This window comes from Meriones unguiculatus, chromosome 20, assembly GCF_030254825.1.
Source record: "Meriones unguiculatus strain TT.TT164.6M chromosome 20, Bangor_MerUng_6.1, whole genome shotgun sequence".
Taxonomy (NCBI): domain Eukaryota; kingdom Metazoa; phylum Chordata; class Mammalia; order Rodentia; family Muridae; genus Meriones; species Meriones unguiculatus.
Genome location: NC_083367.1, coordinates 44,631,615 through 44,656,994, shown reverse-complemented (window position 1 = coordinate 44,656,994; position 25,380 = coordinate 44,631,615). Strand labels below are relative to the sequence as shown.

Genomic DNA, 25,380 nt, shown 5'->3' with positions numbered 1-25,380 from the left:
TAGTCCAGTATGGAACCGGATACTACCCTTCTTAATTCCACTCTCTTCCTTTTCTTAATCCTACTAATTGCACCCTGCTTATTTAGATTTCTTCAACAACAGATCCAAAAGATTTCTAATTAGTTATTACAAGATTACCAGTCCCTAGCTCTGGAGCCAGAGGCCTGCCATACTCAACTGTACCATGACAAACTATACTAGGATCAAACTCGCTCTAAGGACCTCAACATCACAAATCAGCAAGAAGTAGTCTAACAATTACGTTGCCCTCTTTCCAACCTCAGATTATTTATTATTTATTAAATTAAGAAATTAATTTATTAAAGTAATAAATAAATTAATTATTTATTAAACAAATGGGGGTGTAAGATAAAAGGGTGAAGAAAACCCACCAATCCTCACCCTGGAAAACTCCATCTTAGAAAGCTCAACCCCAAAGATACCCTGTATAAGCTTTCCTTTCTACTCATTTCCTTGAGCAGAAATTTTTCCCTTTCCGGATTGCCGGGATACCTCTAGGTGCAGAACTGTCACACTTTCACTGGGGGAAATGATCCCCTCCTGGAGCAGAACTGTTACACTAGCATTGGGGAAACCTTCCTGTGCAGCAGCTACAGCAGAGCTGCAACACTTCTCTAGGAGAAGCCTTTCCCTTCAGAGCTGCAACACTGCTTGCATTTATTATTTTTAAATAAAGAAATTCAGTAGATGGCCATTGTAGTCTAGGTTTCAACAAACAACACACTATCCTATAACACCAAAAACTAAATTATAAAATAACTTAAGCCAGTTTTACTATTTAGTCAAATTGCAGTGTTAATTTAAAATGTTAATATTTATGTATATGTGCCTGAGTAGGCTAATGTGTATAACATTCGTGCAGATCCCCAGAGGCCAGAGGGCATGAGATCTGTGGAATAGGAGTTACAGTAGCTGTTAACTGTCTGTCACGTGGTTGCTAGAAACTGAACATGGGTCTACTACAAGAACAGGTACTTTTAACCACCGAGCCATCTCTCTAACTCCAACTAGTATTTTTTAAACTTTTAGGAGTTATCTCTTTAGAAGGCTCATTTCACTTATCTTATTCTGCACGGAAGAGTTGATGCTCTCTCCCTGAGCACTCAGACTCTTTCAAGTTCAAATCTACTGATGGAGACTGTACCTTTATGAGTTGCTCCTGCTTACGCTCCAACTCCCGGATTTCTTGGTTGAGGATGATTGCTACATGCTGAGGTTGGCTCCGACATTTACTACAGATGCCATGCTGAGTCAGGTCATCACACACAGGACAGTGTAAAGTAGTGAAATACTGTGAGATTGTGCCTTTCCGCCCTTCAAGTTCACTTCTGGAGGAGCTGGTAGCTTTCTGGATCTGTAATAACATCAATTCAGAAATAAGCCAGAGTGATCTTCACAGCAAAGCAGCTAGTCATCTCATTACAGCTTTTTCTTTCTTTCATTCAACAAATGTTGAATAACTACAGTTTTAGATACTGGAGTATACAAGTGACCAAAGTCTTCACGGACCAAAGTCTTTTAAAGACTTAAATGCACCGACATTTAAAGAAGATTTTATTTACTGTACTTTACATGTATAAAGTTTTGCTTGCCTGCATGTGCAACACACACGCCTGCTGGATCTCCTGGAACTGGGGCTACACATTGTTGGGAGCCACCGTATGAATGCTCGGAATTGAACCTAGGCTCTCTGCATGAGCAAACAGTGCTCTTAACCACTGCAGCCCCTATCTGTGCAGCCCCTGAACCTCCAAATCACTATCATCAGATACCTTGTTTGGTTAGGCAGGAGAGTGCAAGGTTCTAATGAAAGTAACCCTAAAGTGTTTCAAATTCAATTGAATACATATAGCCTAGGAATTCTTCAGTTGGCATTAACTTTTGTTTCAGAGATCTGGTACTATTTTTACATTGAATTAATATACTCTTGGAGGTCTTGTAATGTTGTCTGAAAATCACTTTGCATAATAAGGAGTAAACTATCTTAAAAATGTCATCAACTCAGAATTCTTGCTGGTCATGTAAAACAAAACAAAACAAAACTGAGTTTCTTGGCTTCTATTCGGGATATAGCATTTTATGTTAGCCAGCACAAATTCTCTGAAGTACAGTTTTAACCTACTTTCCTAGCTTCTATTTCTCCTTTCTTTTAAAAATGGAATTTAAGCCGGGCGTGGTGGCACATGCCTATAATCCCAGCTCTCAGGGAGGCAGAGGTAGGCAGATCTCTATGAATTCCAGGCTACAGAGCCTGGTCTACTAATTGAATCCAGGACAGCCAAGGCTACACTGAGAAACCCTGACTTGAACGAACAAACAAACAAAAACGTAATTTAAGTAACAACTTTTATCAGTTTGTTTGAACACCATGGGTAATGGCAAATGACTGAGTACATTTGAGGTAAATACTCACAGGGAGAAAATGAGAATTCTTTTAGAAAATTGTACCCCAGATGTCTAAACATGTATATTACCCTTTCAGGCTTCTAACTAAGCAAGAAGAGTTCAAGCAAAGCTCTGTTCTAAACTTCTACACTGGGCATTTTACTCCACTGCAATGGTATTCTAAGATTAGTTCTTTCATTAGTTTCTCCAGGACTATGTGTAGAGACTATCCCATATATTCTTTTGCATCGAAGCAAGATCTTGCTTTGTAGCTGAGGCTGACCTTAATTTCACCATTTTCCTGCTCCAGCTTCCAGAGTGCTGGAATTATAGGTGCATGCCAACACCCAGCTACTATTCCATCCATTTTGTGTATGTGTGCTGGTGTATAGCATATGGAGCTCACAGGTCTATCTCAGGGGCTTACTTCTATTACCCCCCATGAGACAGGGTCTCTTAAAGGGCCTGGAGACATGTCTTAGTGGTTAGGAGCACTTGTTGCTCTTTCAGAGGACCCTGGTTCAGTTCCCAGTACACACATGGTAGTTCACCAACATCTGTACCTCCAGATTTAAGGTATCTTATGTCCACTTCTGACCTCCACTGGTACCAGCCACATTCATGTGCATTTACATCCATGTAAGCAAAAATATTCATAAAGAAAAAGATCTTTAAAAATCCCACCCATTTTGAGGTAATTTTGTAATTCATATATTTTCTATTAGCTGATTTATCCAGTTATCTCTGTGGCTGAAACTCTTGGGGATTTACTTTATTGTTTCTATAGTTTGGAAAACTTGATAGAAGCTATGAAGGTGTATATAGGTATTCACAGTTTCTCTTTTAGAAAGCCTGCAGAATATGGCATCTTTGTAAGTTTGGATAATGGAGACAATGTCTCAGAGCACATAAATAAAATCTAGTTATAATGAAATATGAAGTGAAATATTTATAGGACATGTATTATTTAGTAAGCTTACCCTTGGTAATTCTTGATACCAGCTGAAGACATCAATACCAATAAGAGAGAAGACTCTTGCCAGGGGTGGGAGGATTTGCTTGGTGATATAGTAAGTGGCATTCAGTCTCAGAGTCGGATCCTGTAAGACTTCTGCTGGGCGCCTTATCAGCTGGATAAGGGGCAGCCCGGGTGTCCCATAAATAATGACATATGGCACTCGTTCTCCAACTCGAGGCTCAGAGCGCCGGTCATAAGTGAGCATTTTCCTGTTCAAATCCAAATGAAGTACATAGACTGTCACAGAAGTCACCTTCCCAGCAAATTATTCAGAATTAAGCCGGAAACCACGAGCAATCTACAGGGCTACCTTCACATTACATACACACTTCGCTCAGCTGATCTCAAGTAGACAGTGCTATAGCTCTGAACTGCCTCTCTACAGCAGTGTTACCTGATGGTCTGAGTCCTTAGTGCTGTTACATCTAACAGTGAAAGAAGACGAAATTTAACTAAACAATCTGTGGAGTGACATCTAAATGCTCTGGTGGATCAAAACCAAGGATCTCCTAGTGATTTTGCTACGTAAAAAACAAATGTAATCAGACACAGCAGTTTTATTGCATTTGGTTTCCTAAGAAATGCCTAGAGGAAGAGATTTTACAAAGCATGGGGAAACAGCTTGATTTTCCTCGAGGTTAATGTGGGACTATGGCTAGCTGTCTGTTCTCTGACTGCACTGAAGATGACCTCTGCAACACATGGCTGTGAACTGAGGATGGGGCTGTTGTGTGCTTCATTACCTTGTAAGTTCAAGAGCTGGAACACAAGCTCCAGGCCTGTACGAAGAACTTCCTCTGTACTCCTTGGCAAAGATAAAATCCTGTATGCTGGCCTTTCCTTCCACGAGTTTCATGCACTGTCGCTGCACATACTGTTTAATTAGACTTATATCTCTTGTTTCAAACAGCAGCTTTAGGGAACGTTCAAGTATCTTTAAACAAAAAGATGCAGAAGAGAAAATATCTCCCAGTATGTTTCAGCATTATTGTTATGTTTTCATTAAAAAGTTATCAGGTACTGGAATCAAATGCATATACACACATACACACACAGACACAATCTTGTGATTAGATAATAAAAATATGAAACTGAAAATATGAGACTTTACATAGCTTGCTATTTCTAAGAATATCATATAGTTTGAGAAAAATTATATTGGAATGATATTAAGAAACATTTGCTATGTGGTAAAAAACAAAACTTTGTTTTTCTTAAACAGTCAATGCACTTGGAGAATAAGAACCAGGACCAAATCTTATGTACTGAAAGAATCCAACTTAGCTAAAGAAAAGATGAGAAATTTAAATACTACCAATGAGTCAAAAACTAAAAATTCAGCCATTTGCCTTTTGTAAAGTGCTGGTAAGTGACGGAGTTTTCTGTGCTACAAGTATGTCTGATATGATATGATCTGGCATACAGTAGATTAATATGGTGAAATTTTCAGAGAATCTGGAATGAATTCAGTTTCTTGAGAGGTATCTGACAGTTTCTTTCTTTCTTTTTTGTCTCCCCCTCCCCCCCAGCTGATAGTTTCTCATCTCCATCCTGCTCCCTATTTTTGGGGGGCTGTTACATGAGAAGCTATTCTATCATTGAAGGTGAAAGGAAGGAAACTCTTATAATTTTGACAGAACAAAGGTATGGGAAAAAGTGTGAAACTAAACAATAAAGTCACATTTCCCTCTGTAGTTCCATGTAATGTGTATGTGATACACAGTTTCTTCACCTAGATGTGCGTTTAATAATAGTTATATCTGTACCAGATTCTTTAGGTACTAATTTCTATTGCTGAAAACAGCATACACAGAACTTACCTTAGAAACAGCAGGGCAAGAGTCTCTTCTGACTGTCTCTATTCCCTTTGCATCAAATACTGGGTCCTTCTGATCCAGTGTTTCATACATGTAACCCACATACCTCTTTTTTGTTTGTAAAACACAGGGCAAATACACCTGTAGTAAAAGTGACAAAATGACTCTCAGTAACCACTTTCTCCCAACTATTACCAATTTCTTGTTATTGTTCTCTGCATTCAGATGTCATTATAAAATATTTAACTACTCCTGAGGATGCAATGAATTCTTATCTAAAACTTGGAATGAGAAAGCATATAGAATGAGTTGCTATTACTCCTTAACCATTAACTTTTTTTTCTGCATAACTTGCTTCTACTTAAAATGACACTGTTTTTCAAAAGCCATCAATCATATATTAATTTTAAATTACTTTATACCCACATACAACACAAAACTAAAGCTATAAAAATAAACAGTGAGAAGTTCCTAAAGGCATACCATTACCGGTTTCTTCTATGTACAAATACAACTCTACCAAACTGAGAGATTATTTAAAACTAAAACCTTTAATATTCAACATATTTATGGAGCCACAGATTGCTAACTGAGTCAGAAACTTCTAAGAGGCATGTAAAATCTATGATTATTAACCCTCTACTCCCCTTACCTTTTCAAACTTCAGTTTCACTGGCTTAGGATTTGTAGCAGTAACAGCTTCAGCAATTTCTTGACCAATCTTAAAAGACTGCTCCTTAGTGGCTCCTTTCAGTAGCACAAACATACTAAGAGATTAAAAATACAGCAGGTAATGCGGAAGCCATTATAAGAACAAATTTCATCAAGAGTTACTCTGACTAATAAGCAGTCTAAAGCAAGATGACCTACTTTGCTGTTCCTGTTCCTTTAAGTTGCTTCCTATCATAACTTTCCTGTTTAACTACCCCTTTCCTCTTGGATACTTACAGTATACCTTGTTACAGCTCTGAAAGGCTAAGCTTCAACTAAAACTTAGATTTCGAAGCTGCCGAGAAAGTCCTAGGATCATCCCTGGACATTTAAGTTTGGGTATGGAACACAATTTAGTCAATCAAAAACAAAACAAAACAACCAACCAATGCCCCCAACCAAAAACCAGACAACAACAACATTTTTATAGAACTGTACTCCTGCCCTAGGATTAACACATGATTGGCTTTCTGTTACTACACATTAGTTTTGTTTTTTCAAGAATTTTGTATAAATGGAACTATAGCATACATACTCAATTGTGTCTGGCTTTCACTCTGGATACCTGAGAGAGTCACCTATGATGCTGGGATAGCTAGTTCCTCTTCATGGCTGGCTATTTCACTGTGTGAATGTACCTTAAATTTTCTATTCTAACTATAATGAATAAAGTTCCAAAGAAGATTTATTTACATGTTTTTTGCATGACATTCCTTTTACCTTTTCTTAGGTAAACATACAGAAATGGGATTGCTGGTTTTTATGCTAAGGGTATGTTTAATAAGTGGCCACCAAACTATTTTCATTATGAAAGCTTATTATTTTTAAGGTTTTCAGTTGCAATGATGAATATGAGCATTTTAAAAACAAGATGCATATACACATGTATTTAAGAACAAGTAAAATTGAGCTATGTTGACAGAAATCAGAGATGTGGCTGCATGCAGTATGGAAGTTGAGAGATGATGGACTCTAGACAGGGGACATGAGAGCTTTTCACAGCAACAGAAATGTTCTGTACCTTGACTAAAGTGGTGGCTGGTTACTCAGGTTCACGTATTTTTATATAAAGTATATGCTGTGTTATTTTGTTAAGACCATATTTCAACAGCAGTGATAAACCTAAGTGTGTGTGTGAATGATATCCAAACACGTAGTAGTTGTTACTTTACCAGATGGCCCAAGTGACCACAGCACAGTTGACATACTTCTAGAATAGCACTCACCTCCATGTTCTCTAACATTCTCCCCCATCTGTCTCCTAGAGTGCTCACTCTTCAGGACCAGACATAAGAAAGCACATACTGTATAATTCCGTTTATATAAAATACTTGAAAAAATAAAACTAATCTACAGTAATAGAAAGTGAGTCATGTTAACCCTTGGGTCAGGAGTACAAAACCTACAGACGTGTAGTTGGTGTTTGTATACACACATACAAGCACAATTACTATGCTTTGAAGTTTAATTTGAGCTTTAACCTAATGGTGTTAGTGGGTTTGCTGTTAGATACTCTGTTGTGGCTAACTTGATCTGGAGCTATGCGTCAAGGAGACTGACCTGGATCAATATGAAGTTTCGGTCAGAGAACAGAGATAACTACTGTAAAAAGGAAAGGGTGTTTCTGCTGTCACTATGCTTGTTATATAGCCATGCCCGGCCCGGAGCTCACTGTGTGGCACACCTCAGCTTGGAGCTTGGGGTAGCCCTTCTGCCCCTGCCTCTCCAGTCTTAGGATTATAGGTGTGCCACACCTGGTGAAAAGTTCTACACCAGATTCTTACCATCACTGCTTTTTAACACATTTAAATGACATTCATATACACACTTAGAATAATGATTAGTAAACATTCTAGGGAGCAAACGGGATATAAGTGCTGTCTTGGAGGCTTTCTTAACTATGGTCTGATGAATTCCTAAGAGATTCTGATTTTACTTCCCTACTCTGGAAGTATATATATTCTCACTGGAAGTCGGTCTCTGTACTGCCTAACAATTATAAGTGGCTCTAGTCATTGACTGAAGCAGGTACCACCCCATTGGATGGAATAAATATGCACAAGAACCATTACCATATGAAGAACGGTTTGAACCAGTATAGCATTTAGTGTGCTTATTTATTGCACTTAATTGAGTAGCAATAAAGACTGCTCTAGTAAAACAGCCTCCTGAGTCCTTCTGATATCCTGAATCTTTATGAATCGTGATCCTTGAAATTGAGGGAGGCAAACGATGAGTCTCATTAATTAGCAAATCCCTTCATTCAGCTGATTAAGTAGTTGAGTCAGGGAAGCTAAGTTATGACTTGGCCACATTAATCAACTAGGACTATAGCTAGATTCTTTCTTTTAGTTGAGCTCTCTTTTCCACTCTGCCAAGCATTATTTATAATTGACTTCTTTATTTTAAAGGACAGCTCTTTACTATTATTACTTTACCTTTATTTGTATGGGTGTTTTGCCTAAGAGTGTGTCAGTGTAACAGTTGTGTTGCAAAGGGTATCAGATTCCTTGGAAGTGGAGTTACAGTGGGGGCTGAGAATTGAACTCAGGTCCTCTGGAAGAGCAGCCAGTGTTCTTAAGTGCTGAGCCATCTCTCCAGCCCACAGTATTTATTATTTCTAAGGCAGTTTTTTCAACCTTTTATCATAATTATCCTCCCAATGAAAAAAATTAGGCTTAACTTAAATGGAATTAATTATTAAGAAAGACATATTTTGGGATTTTTTTTGTACCTACAATAACTTATTTGTACTAGGCTGGGGTGCTATTGTTCTTGTTAGAATTCTAAATGAACTGTCCTTACACACATCAAGTAATGAATGATAATTAAAGTGATACTGTCCATACATTTCACTGGTTAGACTCTCCTGTGAAATCTGAGATAGAGAAAGCACTTGCTGGGAATCAAAACATGGAGTTCACATTTATGTCTTCATTACTGACTAGTTAGTGACAATTTTTTTTAGCCAAGTGTGTGAACTTTCAACAGCATTTAAACTGCACTTCTAGCCTAAATGGTATCAAACTCTCCCCCCAACACCTTTTTTTGTTTGTTTGTTTTGTTCTGAGAGGCTGTCTTTTTTCTTGCTATGGTGGCAGCCAGCAAACCACAGGGATATTCCTGTCTTTGCCCTCTCTAGTGCTGGGCTTACCCATGTGTCCATGTCTAGAGTTAATATGGGTGCTGAGAATCCAAATTCAGGTTTTTATATGGCACTATAGCAAATCTTCTTATTCACTCTGAGCCATCCCCTTAGCCTGCAGCTGTCTACTATGACCGTCACTACTTCCACTACTTCTTCAAGGGACTTAAAGACAGAGACTCAGGATTATCCAACCAAAAGATCGTAAGGATGAGAAGACTGATATAGGAGCATATATTTAAAAGGATCTCCCCTAAGCTATTTTAACACAAAATGAAAATATGAATAAATGTAAACAAAACAAAAAATGAACAAGGAAAAAAATACCCCCAAACCAACCCAAAAAACCCAACTACAAAACCCTAAATCCATTACCTGTCAGTATCACCATAAACAACCCTAGCACCCCATTTCTTGGTATCATTCACTAGTTTAATTGCTCGTTCCAAGGTCTCTCTGGCTTTGTGAACAATACTATCACCAACCTGTTGATATAAACACATAGGAAATGATTTAATATAACTCAGTAAAAGTCAACAAATTTTAATAATACTGAATTACTGAATATTTCTGAAATGAAATAATATAAAAACAAAATAGCTACCAGTGTCATCACAAAGATTAAAAAATGAATTTAAAAGAATTGGCGACTACAGACTTGTTTTTGAAAATATCAGGAAGTAAAATGAATTGAACACTTGGGTTTCTCTGTGTAACAGCCTTGGCTGTCCTGCAACTCTTTCTGCAGACCAGGCTGACCGCAAACTCACAGAACTCTGCCTGCCTCTGCCTCTGGAGTGCTGGTATTAAAGGTATGTGCCACTATGCCTGGCTTTTCAAAGCTCGTCTTTTATACCCATATAATCAACCAGGGCACAAATTACTTTGTGTTGGATCCAGGTATAAGAAATGTATGTATATCTTTTAAAAATGTTTTATGATATGTTTAGATAATGTGTTTATGATAATGTATTTTAAGTGCTGAAATTAAATCTCTGATTATACGTTATTTTTGGTAAAACTAAGTAAAAAAAAATATACACAATTGTATAACAGAAAATACATTAACAATGTTCAGTTTTAAAAAAAAGTAGGAACATAAATATGTTCACAGGATTCTTTTACTGTGACCAGTGAGCTTTAGTAAGGATCATGTCACAAGGTGATACAAGGTACTAGGCCTTAAGCACTTTAAGACACAACTTCATTAGATTATGTGGTTTGGTAAATTAAGATTATATAACATTGGAATTGTATTTATTAAGCTCACTGAGGTTAAAAGACAAGACCGCCATGCAAACTAAATGGAGCATTTCCTTTGCAATTTTAAAACAAAACCATGCATTTTTGTCTTTTTGTTAATAACCAAACAACAGTAATAATGATGCTTCCTTTTTTGCTACAAAAGTTGAAATTTACAAACTGAACGTAGGATTGAACAGTATTTAGAAAGCTGTCTAAAGTTGTACTGTAAAATAAACAGCATATAAGAAATGGAATAGATAATAAAACCAGGAGCAAATTTTTAATTTGTATTATAAATTAATATATCCTATTGAAACACTGAGTATATTAGAAAACCTTTAGAATGTGAATGATAATTTGATACATTAAAACATACTATGCATACTATGCATAGTGGTGCATATCTTTAATCCCAGTACTTGGGAGGCACTGGAAGGCAGATCTCTATGGGTTCTAGGCCAGCCAGTTACATAATAAGATCCTGTTTCAAAACAACACACACACAGACAAACCAACCAACCAACCAACCAACCAACCAACCAACCAGAAAAGTACTAAATCACATTGTCTGACTGAAACTACAAAGTTTTAATAAAATATTGAATCTCTGCCCAGCAGCCATCTTTGCATATCCCCATCTTCCTTCTAGCACTGGGATTACAGACACGGCTGTGCCCATCTTTAAGTGGGAGCTGAGGAGCTCAAGTTTTCAAGCATGCACAGGAAGGACTGCAGTGATTGAACCATTTTCCCACCCTCAACCCTAGCCATCTCTCCAGCCTTGCGTTGGCACCTTAAAAAAGTGTGCATGCTGTGTGACTGTGGCATACACAGGAATGCAGAAGTTAACTCTGTGGCTTCCAGACAGAGCTGAACCAGGCTTGCTTTGGCGAGTGCTTGACCTGCTGAGCTCTAGTGTCAGCTCTTGAGCAAGTGTGCAGATCACTTTGCTTCCTGCGGGCTGTGAGAAGACTTCATTCCTTTTCTAGTTTCCTCTTAGTAAAGCACTGTAAATCTGGCATATCATTTCCTCCAGCCCTTATCAAACATTAAAGATCATTTGTTCAACAATCTGTCTCTTCTCTGCCACTAATAAATTTTTATTCTGTTGTACTGCATCACATTCATGTCTAATAAACATCTTAAGAAATTAGTCTTATTCTATGAAAAGTGCTTCTCAATTGCAGATGATTAATTTAAATGAAGATTTTACGGTTTTGTTTTTCCAAACTGGTTCACTAACAAATATGAAAGATTTTACCTTCTGTGTCTGGTGCATGGACATGTAATGTGTGCATGTGCCCATGTGTGTGGTGTGTGCGTGCGTGTAGATGTCTTATTCAATTGTTTTCCATGAGTTTTGAGACAAGGTCTCTTCCACGGAACCTAGATCTTACACAGTTAGACAAACAGTAAGTGCCTCCTGTTGCCTCCTACTCAGCACTGTAAAAGCTGCTGCTCCTGATACTTCATGTGAGTCCTTTGTGCTCACACAGTAGGTACTGACTGAACCATCTCTCCAGCCCAGGGAATGATTTTTCTTTAACTTAACATTAGGACAAGTCAAACTCACTATAATTAGGTCTCTATTGAAATATCAAAAGGAGCCAGGCCTGGTGCTGCACACCTTTAATCCCAGCACTAGGGAGGCAGACACAGGTGCGTTCTAGGATAGCCTGGAGTCTGAGTTCCAGAACAGCCAGGACTACACAGAGAAACTCTATCTTGAGTAAACAAAACAACAACATTAAATGGAATTATTTGTTGCTGTAGACACTACTATAAACTGTACTGAAACCTCATGCTATTCAATGTAAAACTATGCATATAATTTAAAAACTAGTATTGAAATAAGGGAACAGAATTTTCAGAGAAAAGTCACACTCAGGAAGATGCATGCTTACAGACCCAATTTAAGAAAAACTAGTAGGTTACAGAAACAAAACTCTAAAGTCTAAAGTTTAAAAACAAAGGAAAATACGTTAATAAAGTTATTAAATGTGTTACCTCAATGCACGGCATTCTCCCAGAGAAATTAGCAGCTGTGTAGCCAAATGTGACATTTGCTATCAGCTTTAGTCCTAGCTGACGTGCATTGAGCATTCGTGACAGGGCTCTGTCTTGCTTGTATGCCTTCATTGACTGCTTCACCATTAATCTAGTCTTCAAAATTTCTTCCAGCATTCTTGGTAGAACACCCTTTCGTACTGAAGGCTTTCATAAAGGAGAGAAAAAAAGAATGTATAAAATTCCTCAGTCACATATGCATGCATATAGATTTCGGTAACTAAGAAGGAAACAAGTACAACAAGGGCCAACTGTCGTAAATTGAAACATGCTACTAACAGAAGAGCCACAGGACCAGCAGCTGTAACACACAATCATCATAGTTTAGTTCTTTTGAAGACAGTTTTTCTTCTACAAGGTTCCTGTGCTGTTTAAAACTCAAATGCAGCACTTTTATGTGAGCTCTGAGAAGTCCAGGAGGCAGGAGGTCAACTAGTACATAGATAGCCATACAGCAAATCAGAGGGAAATGCTGTCCAAATTTGACTGACACCCCCATCCTTCCAGAAAGACACATGGGCCTTTTATCACTCAAAAACAACCTCAGTTTTTAAAGCTCTCACCCTAATGACCCCACACAGCGCTCTGCATGGAACTCCATTTATCTACCTTGGAAGAAGGATGAGCTGGGTTGACTCTGCTGACATTCAAACCTGCAGTTCCAGGGACTCTAGGTATTTCAAATCTGATGCTTAGACACTAAGCCATCCCCTCCGGCCTATATTTATTAGCAATCTGGAAGAGGGGATGAATAATGAGGTGATAACATTTGTTGTTGCCAAAAAAAAATCATTTGTATTAATCAATAGTAGGGAGGATTTATGAGAACTCGGGTAGGAATGAAAACCACAAAACAGTATTAACTGATGATTCACAGACACGTGCAAAATAATGCATGTCAAACTGAACAATTAAAACCTCAGATACAGGATAATCACACTTTCAAGGATTAAAAAAATTATTTTCATTAAGTTTTACATATTAGGTCAAAATATAAATCAGGTTTTTAAAATGATATTAAGGGGAGCTTAAGCAAATAACCCAGACACGTGACAAGGAAAATATATTCTTGCCTCTAATTCATTTGGTGTACCTTTTAAAGCAGACTTAACTTTCTCTTTTTGTTCTATCATTTAAAAAGTTGTAATCACCAGTGCACATTAATTGTGAGAACTTTTATACTTATATATCATGGCAATTATTATAAACCCTTTTTATTGTTCACTCTCATACTTTCCTTCCCTTTGCCTTTTTAAGGTACTCTCCTCCAAGCCCCTGTTCTCCATGTATAAGAGAAAAAGTGATATTTGTCTTTCTGCGTTCGGGTTATTTTACTTAATATGTTGATTTTCAGTTCCCATCAATTTCCCAGCCAATGACATAATTTTAGTCTTCACTATGGTCAAATTAACTACTCTGTGCAGGTACATAGCACTTTTTTTTTTTTTTTAATCAACGCATCTGTTGATAAACAGGAAGGGTACCCAGGCTGATTCTATGACTCAGCTTTTGTAAGCAGTGTAGCAATAAACAGGTATGCAGGTGTCTCTTTTGTATGCTTTCTTTCTGCTGTGTACCCAGAAGTGATGCTGGATTACACAGTAGTGGTATTTTAGTTTGAAAGGGGCCTTCACAGCATTTTCTACAGCAGTCATATGATTTCCTTTGCTACTTAGCTGTGTATAATAAGGGCTCCTTACTACTCACACTTGTTGGCCTCTATTGTTTTCTGGATCACAGTCGCCTTGACTGAGGAGTCTCAGTTCAGTTTCCTGATGGCTGAGACACTCTGCACCTTTTCATTGTTTCTTCAGCCACTGGTATTTCCTTGTGATCACAGACTTATTTATTGATTGGATTATGTGTTCATCTGTCAATAGATTTCTGAGTCCTTTTTGTATTTTGGATACTAATCCTGTCACGGTTTCTTCCACTCCATAGGCTGTATCTTTGTGATGACTCTTAATAGTTTACTTTGCTGTAAGAAGCTTTTAAATTTTATGTAATTCCATTTGTTGATTTGAATTTTGAGTCCAACTCAGGAAACTGATACTTGTACCAATTTCTAGAAGTGTTTCTCTAGCAGTTTCAAAGTTTTAGGTCTTTCATTCATTTAAAGGTGACTTTAATTTGATGGTGGATGTATCTTTATTTTATGTGAATAAGTGTTTGGCCTGCATGTCTGTCTGAGCACAGTGTATGTTGTTGGTGCCCACAGAGCCTAGAAAAGGGCATCAGATGCCCTGGAACTGGAGTTGCAAGCAGAGGTAAACTACATACGGGTCTAGGCGTTGGAATCAAGTAACAGTTAAGTGCTTTTAGCCACTGAGCTATATCTAACTCTTTGGGTGATTTCTACATTGGAAAAAAAAAAAGGTTGAGAGACACAGTTTCGTCTTCCACATTTGGACAATCAGGTTTCCTAACACTGCTTGTTGAAGTGACTTTTTCCCATGCATATTTTTGGTACTTTGGAACTTCTTTCAAGAATAAGATGGCTTAGACACACAGGCTTGTTTCTAGGTTCCCTATTTTATCCCGTTGGTATACAATTTGTTTTATGCTAATACTACACTACCAAGTTTTTGTTACTTTGGCTTTGAAGTGTATTTGAAATTAGGTAATATGAAGTCTCCTCTCCATCATTACTCTTTTTGCTTAGGATTGGCTTTTGGTCTTTGCTATCATTTGTGTTTCCATGATTTTAGTTTTTTTTTTCTTCTCTCCAGTTTTGTGACGGTCATTGGAATTTTCTTAGAGACTGCATTAAATATGTAGCTCAATTTTGATGTCATTTAAACAATATTCTCTCATACAGTGAAGTTTTCCTGTCTTCTTATTCTTCTATTTCTTTCTTCAGTGTTTTATAATCTTTCTTTTTTAGGTGGGGGTCTCAAAATGTAGCTCTGGCTGGCCTGGAACTTACTATATAGACTGAACTGGCAGAGATCTGTCTGCGTCTGCCTGCTTAGTGCTGCGATTAAAGGTGTGTGACACCATGTCCCACTCACTGTTTTGAAGTTTCTTATTGTTGAGGCCCTTCACTTCTTTGGTTAGGCTTATTCCCAGGGTTCCATCTCTTTATTAAGAATACGATTGCTTTCCTGATTTCTTTCTCAGTGAGGCATAATGTTTTAAGACATAATGTAGAAAGAATCATGACCAAATATTCAGAAATGTTATTTGAAAATGGATTTTTTTAAACATTTTTTAAACATGGGGAGACAAAAAAATCAACTCTAATATCTCCAACTTTACCTACATCAAAATCTGAAAATAGTCTATTCCAAAAATTTCTAAAAAAGGAACTTATTGGTAAACCATAAACTTACTGATAAAATTTTTCTTCACATTTAAATTATTAAAGTTTAGTATCATCTCTTAGTTGGTAGAGAATATTTTTGATAAGTACACCAGAATGAATTGGAGGGTTGGCGGGGTCTACCATCAAACACCGTTCATAACTGTGGTATACATCAACTCACTTCTAGGGAAATAGCAAAGAAATGAAGCTGGTGTATGAGAGGTAATATAACCTCTGAAATATGTTTCCTTTATTCAATTAGAAAGCTTTCTTCAGTCTTTCTTGAGGAGAAAGCATGCAGAGAATAAAGAGACCTTGTTGTTAGTTTGAATGTCATCTTTAAGAATGTAATAATTAAATACATTAGAGTATCATTATGTCTAAGATGGTATCAATTTGATTTAAATAATGTAAAACATTTGTGGGATGTACACATTAAAGCAATTAAAATTTTTCTAGGCAACATCTTTTAACTACCAAGTTGCTAGGTCTATCTGCCAGGTTCTAGTAATGCTATAGATGTACATTTATTTCTTCCAATATTTCATTAGTTAAAATGTAGCAATTAAAATATTTTAAGTCTAAATTCAACCAAAGCAAGATGGTTATTTTTCTTCAAAATGGTTTCCTCAAAAGATTCTGTTTTTTATTTTTTAAATAAAAGTCTTCAAGCAGTATAGCCTTATGTCCAGTAATACCTACACCACTCTTTGTTTTTAAAGGTAATCCACAGTTGTTCCTTTCATTACAGGAGAGTATTACCTTTACAAAAGCTACTCCGTTGGGGGACACTGTGACGTCATGCCTAATCTGGTAAAGTAAGTCTGGAGGCACTCTCAGAGACGCACAGCCAAACTTGAACTCATCACATCTGTCGAGAAAGAGAACATCAGGCAGAGACTTTCTCACATGATAGATAGAGCTTCCAGGCACCTTTCTGATTTCATCATAACTTCTTTTTTAGACATGTAAACATGAATTCATGTTAACTACTAATATGCTTGCTTAGTTCATTAACAAAAATTCTTCATATATGCACAATTTATAAGAAGCCTTTCTTTTTCTTTTCTTTCCTTTTTTTTGAAACAGGGTTTCTCTGTATAGCCTGGCTGTCCTGGAACTCACTCTACAGATAAGGCTTGGCCTTGAACTCAGAGATCCACCTGCCTCTGCCTCCTAAGTGCTGGGATTAGAGGTGTGTACCACCAATGCCCAACCAGCAAAAGAAGCATTTCTTAAATGGCAGTACTTTACACTTTATGTCTAAATATACATATAACATACAAAATTTCAACTCAGTATATAATGTTATATTAAGCCCCCTCAAGAAAAATTCAATATAAATTCCAAATTTCCCTCCTAATAAAAGATAACATTAAAGATACAGTTTCCATAAGTGTTCCCTATGAAAGAGAGTACCAGCTTAGATCACAATTACACGGTCTCATGTACACAAAATTATTTAAAAGAAGATTATATATTTCTTGTCACCTAAGAAAAACATCCACTCCTTTGCCAATTTAAATGTTATTCTCATTGAACTTACACGAATTAACAAATTGTAAGAGTTAATTCCATCTTCTGAAAAATCATAGCATTTTCTAAGTCAAGAGGAAATGACAACTGGAATTAAATCATTATTTTCAAAGTATTACACTGGAAGCTGAATTAATAACAATAATTCTCATTCTAAAGAAGACCCCTGATGTTCATGAAGAATAAAACAGATAGATGCAAGCTGGGCACAGTGGCTCAGGCCTGTAATCCCAGTACAAAGGGAGGCAAGAGGCAGGTGGATCTCTGAGTTCAAGGCCAGCCTGGTCTACAAAGTCCAGGACAGACAAGGCTACACAGAGAAACCTTTTCTTAAACAAAATAAAACAAAGAACAAACCAAACTAACCAAACCAACCAACCAACCAACCAAACAAACAAAAACTCCAGAGAGATACAAGGATTTCTGTCTCTACTCATGATCCTTTTTACATGAGCCATCCATCTACAAAACTGAATTAATCATATCACGGTTCATGTCAATTAGTAAAACTGCAGCAAGGGGTTAGCTATGCTATAACCCAATTCATCTTATTCTTAAGGACAGTGTAAAATACAGAAACATATAATGTCTATATTCTTGATACATATAAAGCACAATAACACGACTGTAAATGTAAAAAGAAATCTTACTTTCCCAAATTCTCTACATGGCCAAGGCAAGTGGAAAAACAGTAGTTATATGCAATCACAATTGAAGGATATAGTGACTGGAAGTCCAAAACAAGAACAGAGTTGCTATAGAAACGAGATTCAGGTTCCATAATGAGGGGAACACACTGTGGGGCTCTCATCTGGGATCTCTGCTGAACACTAGGTGACACAGGGATATAGTTCATTGGTTTAGCAATACGCAACATCATTGACTCCACACGGTACTGCAAAGAAAAGAGGGTGTCATTTAATGATATTCCAAGGTTCAATTACTCAAGTACTGATAACAGGTACAAAGTTTAAAAAAACCTAAACATTTCAAACAGGTCAAAAGTAAGTATTCTCACTTACGAAAAACTTTAACGTGTACAAAAAAATTTCTACCTGTGAACCTCTTGTTAGTACATGTAAAAACTGGATGCCAAAAAGTCTGGCCATTTCACTGGTTTTTCCAATTAGGTCCAGCTGTTCTAACATTTGGAGATTTCCACGAACACGGCTAACATAATGATCAACCATTTTCCATCTGTCAAAAAAGAATCCATTCATGATTACAGGTAAAGTGAGGGTACTGAAGGAGAGAGTCACAAAATGAACCTTTAAATAAAGTATACAAAAGAGTTAAATGTCAGAAAAATTTTAAGGAATAAAACTCAGTAATAATACATAAAATTTAAAATAGTACATAAAGATAATTAGTTTCAAAATTTTTCTTGATTTTTGCTAACCCATGCCCAGTTCTCTATCTCACTTGGCAAAAAGGTATTTATCCTGGATAATAACTAACTAGAGGTGGTAAGACATGAATTTAGAGCACTATACCAATACCTAAACAAATCATCAAATAGTTTTTAATGTTAAGTTGAATATAAATGTTACTTATCAGTTTATGTATTACTTTTTCTCTGAACTCTAGCACTGAGCTATAACCTAACTTCTCTGTAAAGACTTGATACCAAAGCTAGTCTTTACTGTAGTTTTACTTCACTTCCCTCAGGTTCCTCAAAAGGGAATGGAAGATGAATAGAGACCATAAGAGAGACAAAGGGTGTGGATCTGGGTAGGTGGGGAACTGGGAGGGTCTGAGAGGAACTGGGGAAGAGGAAAACCACAATCAGAATATGCTGTATTTTTTAAAATATATTTTCAATAAAATTGTTCTCTCACACAAAGAGTTGTTTATAAAAGCTCTACCTTTCCCATCTTTTCTACCTGTTCACCTTATATTTTAATTACTCAAAATGCACTCAGTTTTAAATACTGGATTCTTGTCTTTTTCATTCTTCTGGAGTCTAAGTGCTATCAAGTTAGAGGTGCTTAGGAGACACCTATAGCCTGGTATCTGCCACTCCCATACACAGACCTGGCACTGAATAATGAACAACAGCTCCCAAGAAAGGGGCAGAATACTTCCCATCACAGAACTTAAGCAAAGGAGCTCAGCTGCCAAGGAAGAAGCAGAGGTCACTGGCGACAGGCAGAAAACCTGTCTGGACCTAGAAACTGGTAATTATACAAAGCACATGTTTTTCCCACCGTGTTATGAATAGGATGCTGAGAAAGCTCATCCGTATGCCCCAGAACAGAAGAACTTCCAAAGACTAAGGCTGGACCAGGGAAAAATAACTCCCTCAAATCCACTCTATATCTTATACTGAGTAAAATGAGCTAGGTGTGGTTTGTACAACTATAACCCTAGCCCTTGAGGGACTGAGAGAGGAGAATCCCAAATCTGAGGTCATCTTGGGCTACATTAGGGTTCAAGGCTACCCTCATCTATATACAGAGATCCCATCTTTAAAAAAAAGAAAAGAAAAGAAATAAAATGGATTGGACAAATTAAAAAACTAAATGATTGTTGACTTATCAGAAACAATGAAGGTCAGAAGGAAAGAGAGTCAATATCTTTATAGTAGTTAAAAAACACAAAACAAAGCAAATCTCAACCACCGCAGAATGAAACAGTAAACTTACTATTTTACAGTCAACAGTATTTTCTTTTTTTTGATAAGTAAGCGTTGGGATAATTCAGTTCTTGCAGACTTGCAGAAGATGAACTACCACAGTAAACAGATAGTGGTAACACACTAACCAACCATATGGCCCAGAAATCCATCAACTACAGAAATGAAAATATATGCTCACATAGACTAGTGTACATACTTATTTATAATAGTTTTATTCATGGTGGTGTCTATTGAGAGTTGCAGGAATAAACTGCTGTGCATTTCATATAACTGAGAACTACTGAGCAGCAAAGGTGAACAACATGCACTGGAATCTCACAACAGTTACAAGTTAAAAATTATACTGAGTTTCATCAAAGCAAAAAGCAACACATTACCAATATTTTCTTTTATATAAAGTTCTACAACTGGCAAAAGTGACTGGCTGATAAAAATTTAACTAGTATTTAAGTGAATAGTTAGGTTTTGGGTAGACCGCAAATCAGATTTGTTGAAGAGTATTCTCTTGTAGCTATTGTTCTTATCATGAGAGGGTACTGGTTACAGTGTGAATGCACATACTTAAAATCACGGAACAACATTCTTTAAATGTGTGCGTTTTATTGTATATAATATAAAGCTCAATAGCACTGACTTTTAATTTTATTTTAAAAATTAACGTATTATTATTTAATATGTGCATGTGCTTTCCTGGCACATGTGGCTGTGCATCATATATGTGTGTCTGGTAGCTGCAGATGCCAGAAGAGGGCACCGGATGCCCTGGAACTGGAGCTACAGACATTTGTGCACTGCCACATGATTGCTGGGAACTGAACCTGGGTCCTCTGGGAGAGCAGCCAGTGCTTTTAACTGCTATCTCTCCAGCCCCTAATGCTGATTTGGAAAAAAAAAAAAAAAGATACAGTATCCTCTTGAGAGTAGGAAAACATTACCTGTACAGATCTGTCTTGTTATCAAACCAGTCTGACAAGACTCGAAAGGTAAAAAGGGGAAAACGCTGGTGGAGAACATGAAAGCTCACATTTTCAAAAGTGTAGTTAGTCAGAGCAACCTAAAAAAAAAAAAAAACAAACAAAAAACGAAAAAACAGTGTAAGGCAGAATTATAATTTAATGTAGAACATTTGCTGTTTTTCAGTCAACCCCCGCTCATTTAGTTTTATAAAGTCCTAATTCCACTTAGAACTTTTCATAGAGAATATGAAAGCTAATTGTAAAGATTATCAGTTACAAGTGAATCATAATTAATTAAAAATACGCATAGTTTACTGGACATAAAAATTTTTCAAATCTACAATGCAGAAGTATAAAATAGGGATTTAATGTCAAGCTCATTTCAGTACAGTGATCCAAACTCATCTCTTCTACTTAAGATTTCTGTTATTGGTTCTGTTGGTCTCCTTGTGGAGCATCTGTACCCTCCAGGTCTATCTCCCCCTTCTTTCATAAGATCCCTGCACTCTGCCCAAAGTTTGCCCAGAGTCTCAGCCTCCGCTTTGATACCTCCATCAGTAGAGTCTTTCAGAGGCTCTCTGTGGTAGGTTCCTGTCCCGTTCCGTTTTCTCCTGCTTCCAATGTCTACCGCATTTGTCCTTCTGAATGAGGATTGACCATCTTCCCTAGGGTCTTCCTTCTTGTTTAGCTTCTTTAGAACTATAGATTTTAGTATGTTTATCCTATATTATATGGCTAATATCCACTTATGAGTATATACAAAAACTGAGCCCTGAGGGTCCTGCAGAGACTGATAGATAACCCAACCAAGGACAATGCATGGAGAGGACCTAAAACTCCAGTTCAGATGTAGCCCATAGACTCAGTCTCCAAGTGGGTTCCCTAATAAGGAGAGCAGGGGCTTTCTCTGGCATGAACTCTGTGACAGGCTCTCTGATCACCTCCTCCTGATGGGGAAGCAGCCTTACCAGGTCACAGAAGAAGACAATAGAGCCACTCCTGATGAGACCTGATAGGCTAAGGTCAAATAGAAAGGGAGGAAGACCTCACCTATCAGTGGACTAGGGGAGGGGCATAGGGGGAGAAGAGGGAGAGAGGGTGGGATTGGGAAGAGATTAGGGAGGAGGACACAGCCTGGATACAAACTGAATAAATTGTAATAAATGATAAAAAAGATTTCTGTTATCCCCAGAATAATGGCACAAATCAGTATTAAGTACATACCCATACCCTCTCTTTCCCTGTCTCTCTGAATGGCTCTAAAAGGTAGAAGAGGCAATAGAGTTGAGGTAAAAACCCAACAAGTTTAAAGGAGGAACGATTGCCAAGACAATGGTAAGAGCAGAATAAAGCCCACCTTGAAAGCACTGAGTACAACACATGTCCTACAGACTGAGTTAGTGGTGTAGGGAAGAAATATAAATGGCTTTCTCAGAATGCAGACAATGAGGAAAGAGATGAAGCTAATGGGAGGGACCATGTGGGGAACAAATGACCAGAAAACAGCGTTAACATATAGGAAAACGAGGTTCTTAGAGGAAACAAAGATCTAAATGGTCAAGTTTAATACTCTGTTCTCTGTAGTGACAAGCCATGTGACAAAATCTGAAGCCTAGACTAAGTTGATGGTTTAGAAGATCTATAAATGTAACCTGTTTTCAGGGTAAAAGTCATATATTCCTTTAGGTAGCTAATCTATCTCTCATAAAAATTATTTAGGAGGCAGTGGGTTTATCATTAAGGACTCAAAGTCCAGTTGGAACAGCAGAAATTTTATGTTTATAAGAATCACAGAAATTGCAAATTGCCATAAGAAAAACAGATAAAAGACACAAAGATTAAAAAGGAACCTTTAGAACGAAACAATTCCAGAAAACATAATTTCAGTGTTTTGGTATGAAACAAATACTCAGAGCCAGCTCTGGTCCAAAGTCTTGATATTCCAGAATTGCTATCATTCAGGATTTTATGGAGACTGTCAGATTGCCAGTAATAATTAAACTTTTCAAAAGTGATGGGGAGATGGCTTAATTGGTCAAGGGCTTCATGAGGATCTTAGCTGAATCCCCAGAACTCATGTAAAAAGGTCACTTGTGGTAGCACAGCTTGTTATCCAAGTGCTGGGGACCAGGGAAGCTACAGACCAATGAGGAGACCCTGTTTCAAGATACAAGGCGGATGGTTCCTGAGAAATGATACACAAGGTTGACCTCTGGCTTCCATAGACATGTGCATACACAAGTCCTCACATACCACATAACTGCACTCAAAATTGTTCTCAAGCAGATTCATTAATGCAGTTTCAAATTAGACTAAACGTGAGCATAACTTCTGACTATTCGCACAAAGAAGAAACAGGAAGAAAACTGAGGCTCCTACATTTATATAAAGAATCAATCCACTGCCTCATCTGGCATGATTAACACATACAAATCCACAAGAGCCAAAAAGTCAATAGCAAAGAAAAAAGAAAGTATATAATGAAACAGCAGTTTCAAACAGGAAATGCCATTGGAGAGTGAATTTTCATTTAAACATTTTAGTTATTACCCAAAGTCCAAAATCTAAAAAACAACCAACTTACAGTAGGAATCTTGTATTTCACTTAGAGAAAACAACTTCAAAGTGTAAATATCACTAGTAAACCCTACAAACTTACTTTTATTGTATGTAAAATAACTTTCTATAAAGGATTGCAAATTAATGGGACAGTTTCTTGACATCATTTAACCTAAAAGCCCATCCAATTGGATGCTCCCATTAACTATTTTTGAATATTTTCTCTCCAGTTTGGCCCAGTATTTAGATGTATTTATCATGAGAATTTTCTTCCTAAGCCTAGATTAGATTTTCTTTTTCTTTGCTTTTCTTTCTCTCTCTCTCTCTCCCTCTCTCTCTCTTTTTTTGGTTTTTCAAGACAGGATTTCTCTGTCAAGGCTGGCCTTGAACTCACAGAGATCCTCCTGCCTCTGCCTCCCAGAGTGCTAGGATCACAGGCATGCACCACCACACCCAGCTAGACTAGATTTTTCTTAATGATGAAATTATATAATATTGAACACAAATACCACAATATTTTATTATAGTTGTAGACTATCATTTTTAAGGGTTTCATTATACAGCCCAGGCTAGCCATGGATTTAAGAGCTTTCTGTCTTACCTTTCCAAGTTCTGAGATTACAGGTATGTACAATGATACTCAATTTTCAGGTTGTTAAGTTAGACATAAATAGAAAGCAATAAAGGCATATTTTTTATTTTGCCATTATATAAAGTATTTTGCAACTTAATTTGCATATAACAACAATAAATCACAAAACAGAGAATTTATAATTTACTCTGTAATGAGTACAACTATTATATTGGTCTAATCTTACATCTAAACATTTTAGATAAAATACCTCATTTCTCATGATTCTCCAAAGGTTTAGTGTAATTCTGCCAACAATATTTATCTCACTCATTGTATCTGATCCATAGTCATCTCTTTCTGCTGCAAATCTGTTTTCAATTTTGTCATCTAAAAAAAAGAATGCAGGTTGCATCAAGACTCCTAGAAAACAAGCTTTTAGTAAATTATGCCAAAAAATGAAAACAATAAAAAGAATTAAGAATTAAGACTAAAGGTAAAATCTGATTTGGTCTATTCCATATTAGAATAAGGGACTACTCATTATTTTAACAAAATCAATTTTTCTTTCTTAAATCACATACAAATTTTGTAAAATGAATGAACTGAAGGACACATGGTATTCTCTCCCTCTTTCTCTATAGTATGCACACTTGTCCCTTGGTGTCTATGAGGATGCGAAACAATTCTTTAACTAAAAAGGCTTAGTATTTGTAAGACCTCTGCGCAGCGACACGCTACGACACCGAGTACAATGTGCATAGCTGCTGAGTGCACATGGATTTCCATGCATTGCCGACTCCACAGGTGTGGAGCTCAGCATTAAGAGATAGTATGTATATTTATTTTTATCTTTACAGAATCAAAAAATTTTAATTTGAATATTTTTTAATGAAAACATACTCTGAATATAATTCCTACGACTAAAAAGTAAAGTCTCTTCAAAATCATATCATTACCTTTTAAGTACATGATTTTGCACATAAAAGTTTCACCCATAGTAATTAAAATTTTACTGCCTTGGTTTATAAGTTTAGTAAAATGTTATTTTCTTATTTTACCATGATGCGTCAATTTGACAACAGTTTTTTTGTGTATGTGTTTTCAAACATTACATAGTTGAAAATGCTTTATTATTTTTAACTAAAAAATTACTTTTAAATATTCTGATGGTACAATCCGTTTTTTAATTAACACCGATGAAGTTGTAGTTTTTGAATTTTAAATGCTTCATTAAGTAAAATGGACAGATCATTTGTTTTTCATCCTCTCACCAACAACCATACATTTTCCCCGTATTTGAACCATAAACTTCACAAAGCATGAATACTACACCAAGCACAAAGGCTGAGTCTTTTGAAATTTTAATGATACAACGTTTGTACACCATTTATATCTGACAGGAAG

The 25,380-nt window shown here is 36.8% G+C and overlaps 1 protein-coding gene across 4 annotated transcripts in view; it reads right to left on the bottom strand.

Moving 5' to 3' along the window:
* The window catches only part of Rev3l (REV3 like, DNA directed polymerase zeta catalytic subunit), a 133,053-nt gene that overhangs the window by 6,502 nt on the left and 101,171 nt on the right, over positions 1–25,380 (bottom strand). For 3 of the 4 annotated variants that reach the window (XM_060373348.1, XM_021657208.2, XM_060373349.1), the window contains exons 20-31: positions 24,245–24,363; positions 20,823–20,941; positions 18,305–18,446; positions 17,900–18,144; positions 16,476–16,584; positions 12,350–12,556; positions 9,473–9,582; positions 5,894–6,008; positions 5,245–5,382; positions 4,168–4,358; positions 3,387–3,633; positions 1,166–1,375 (exon numbers count right to left, since the gene is read on the bottom strand). In XM_060373348.1, the coding sequence (XP_060229331.1) occupies positions 1,166–1,375; positions 3,387–3,633; positions 4,168–4,358; positions 5,245–5,382; positions 5,894–6,008; positions 9,473–9,582; positions 12,350–12,556; positions 16,476–16,584; positions 17,900–18,144; positions 18,305–18,446; positions 20,823–20,941; positions 24,245–24,363 (1,952 nt within the window). Of the gene's footprint in view, positions 1–1,165; positions 1,376–3,386; positions 3,634–4,167; positions 4,359–5,244; positions 5,383–5,893; positions 6,009–9,472; positions 9,583–12,349; positions 12,557–13,018; positions 13,145–16,475; positions 16,585–17,899; positions 18,145–18,304; positions 18,447–20,822; positions 20,942–24,244; positions 24,364–25,380 lie in introns of those variants that run through there. The other variant, XR_009587958.1, reaches the window with a different exon arrangement.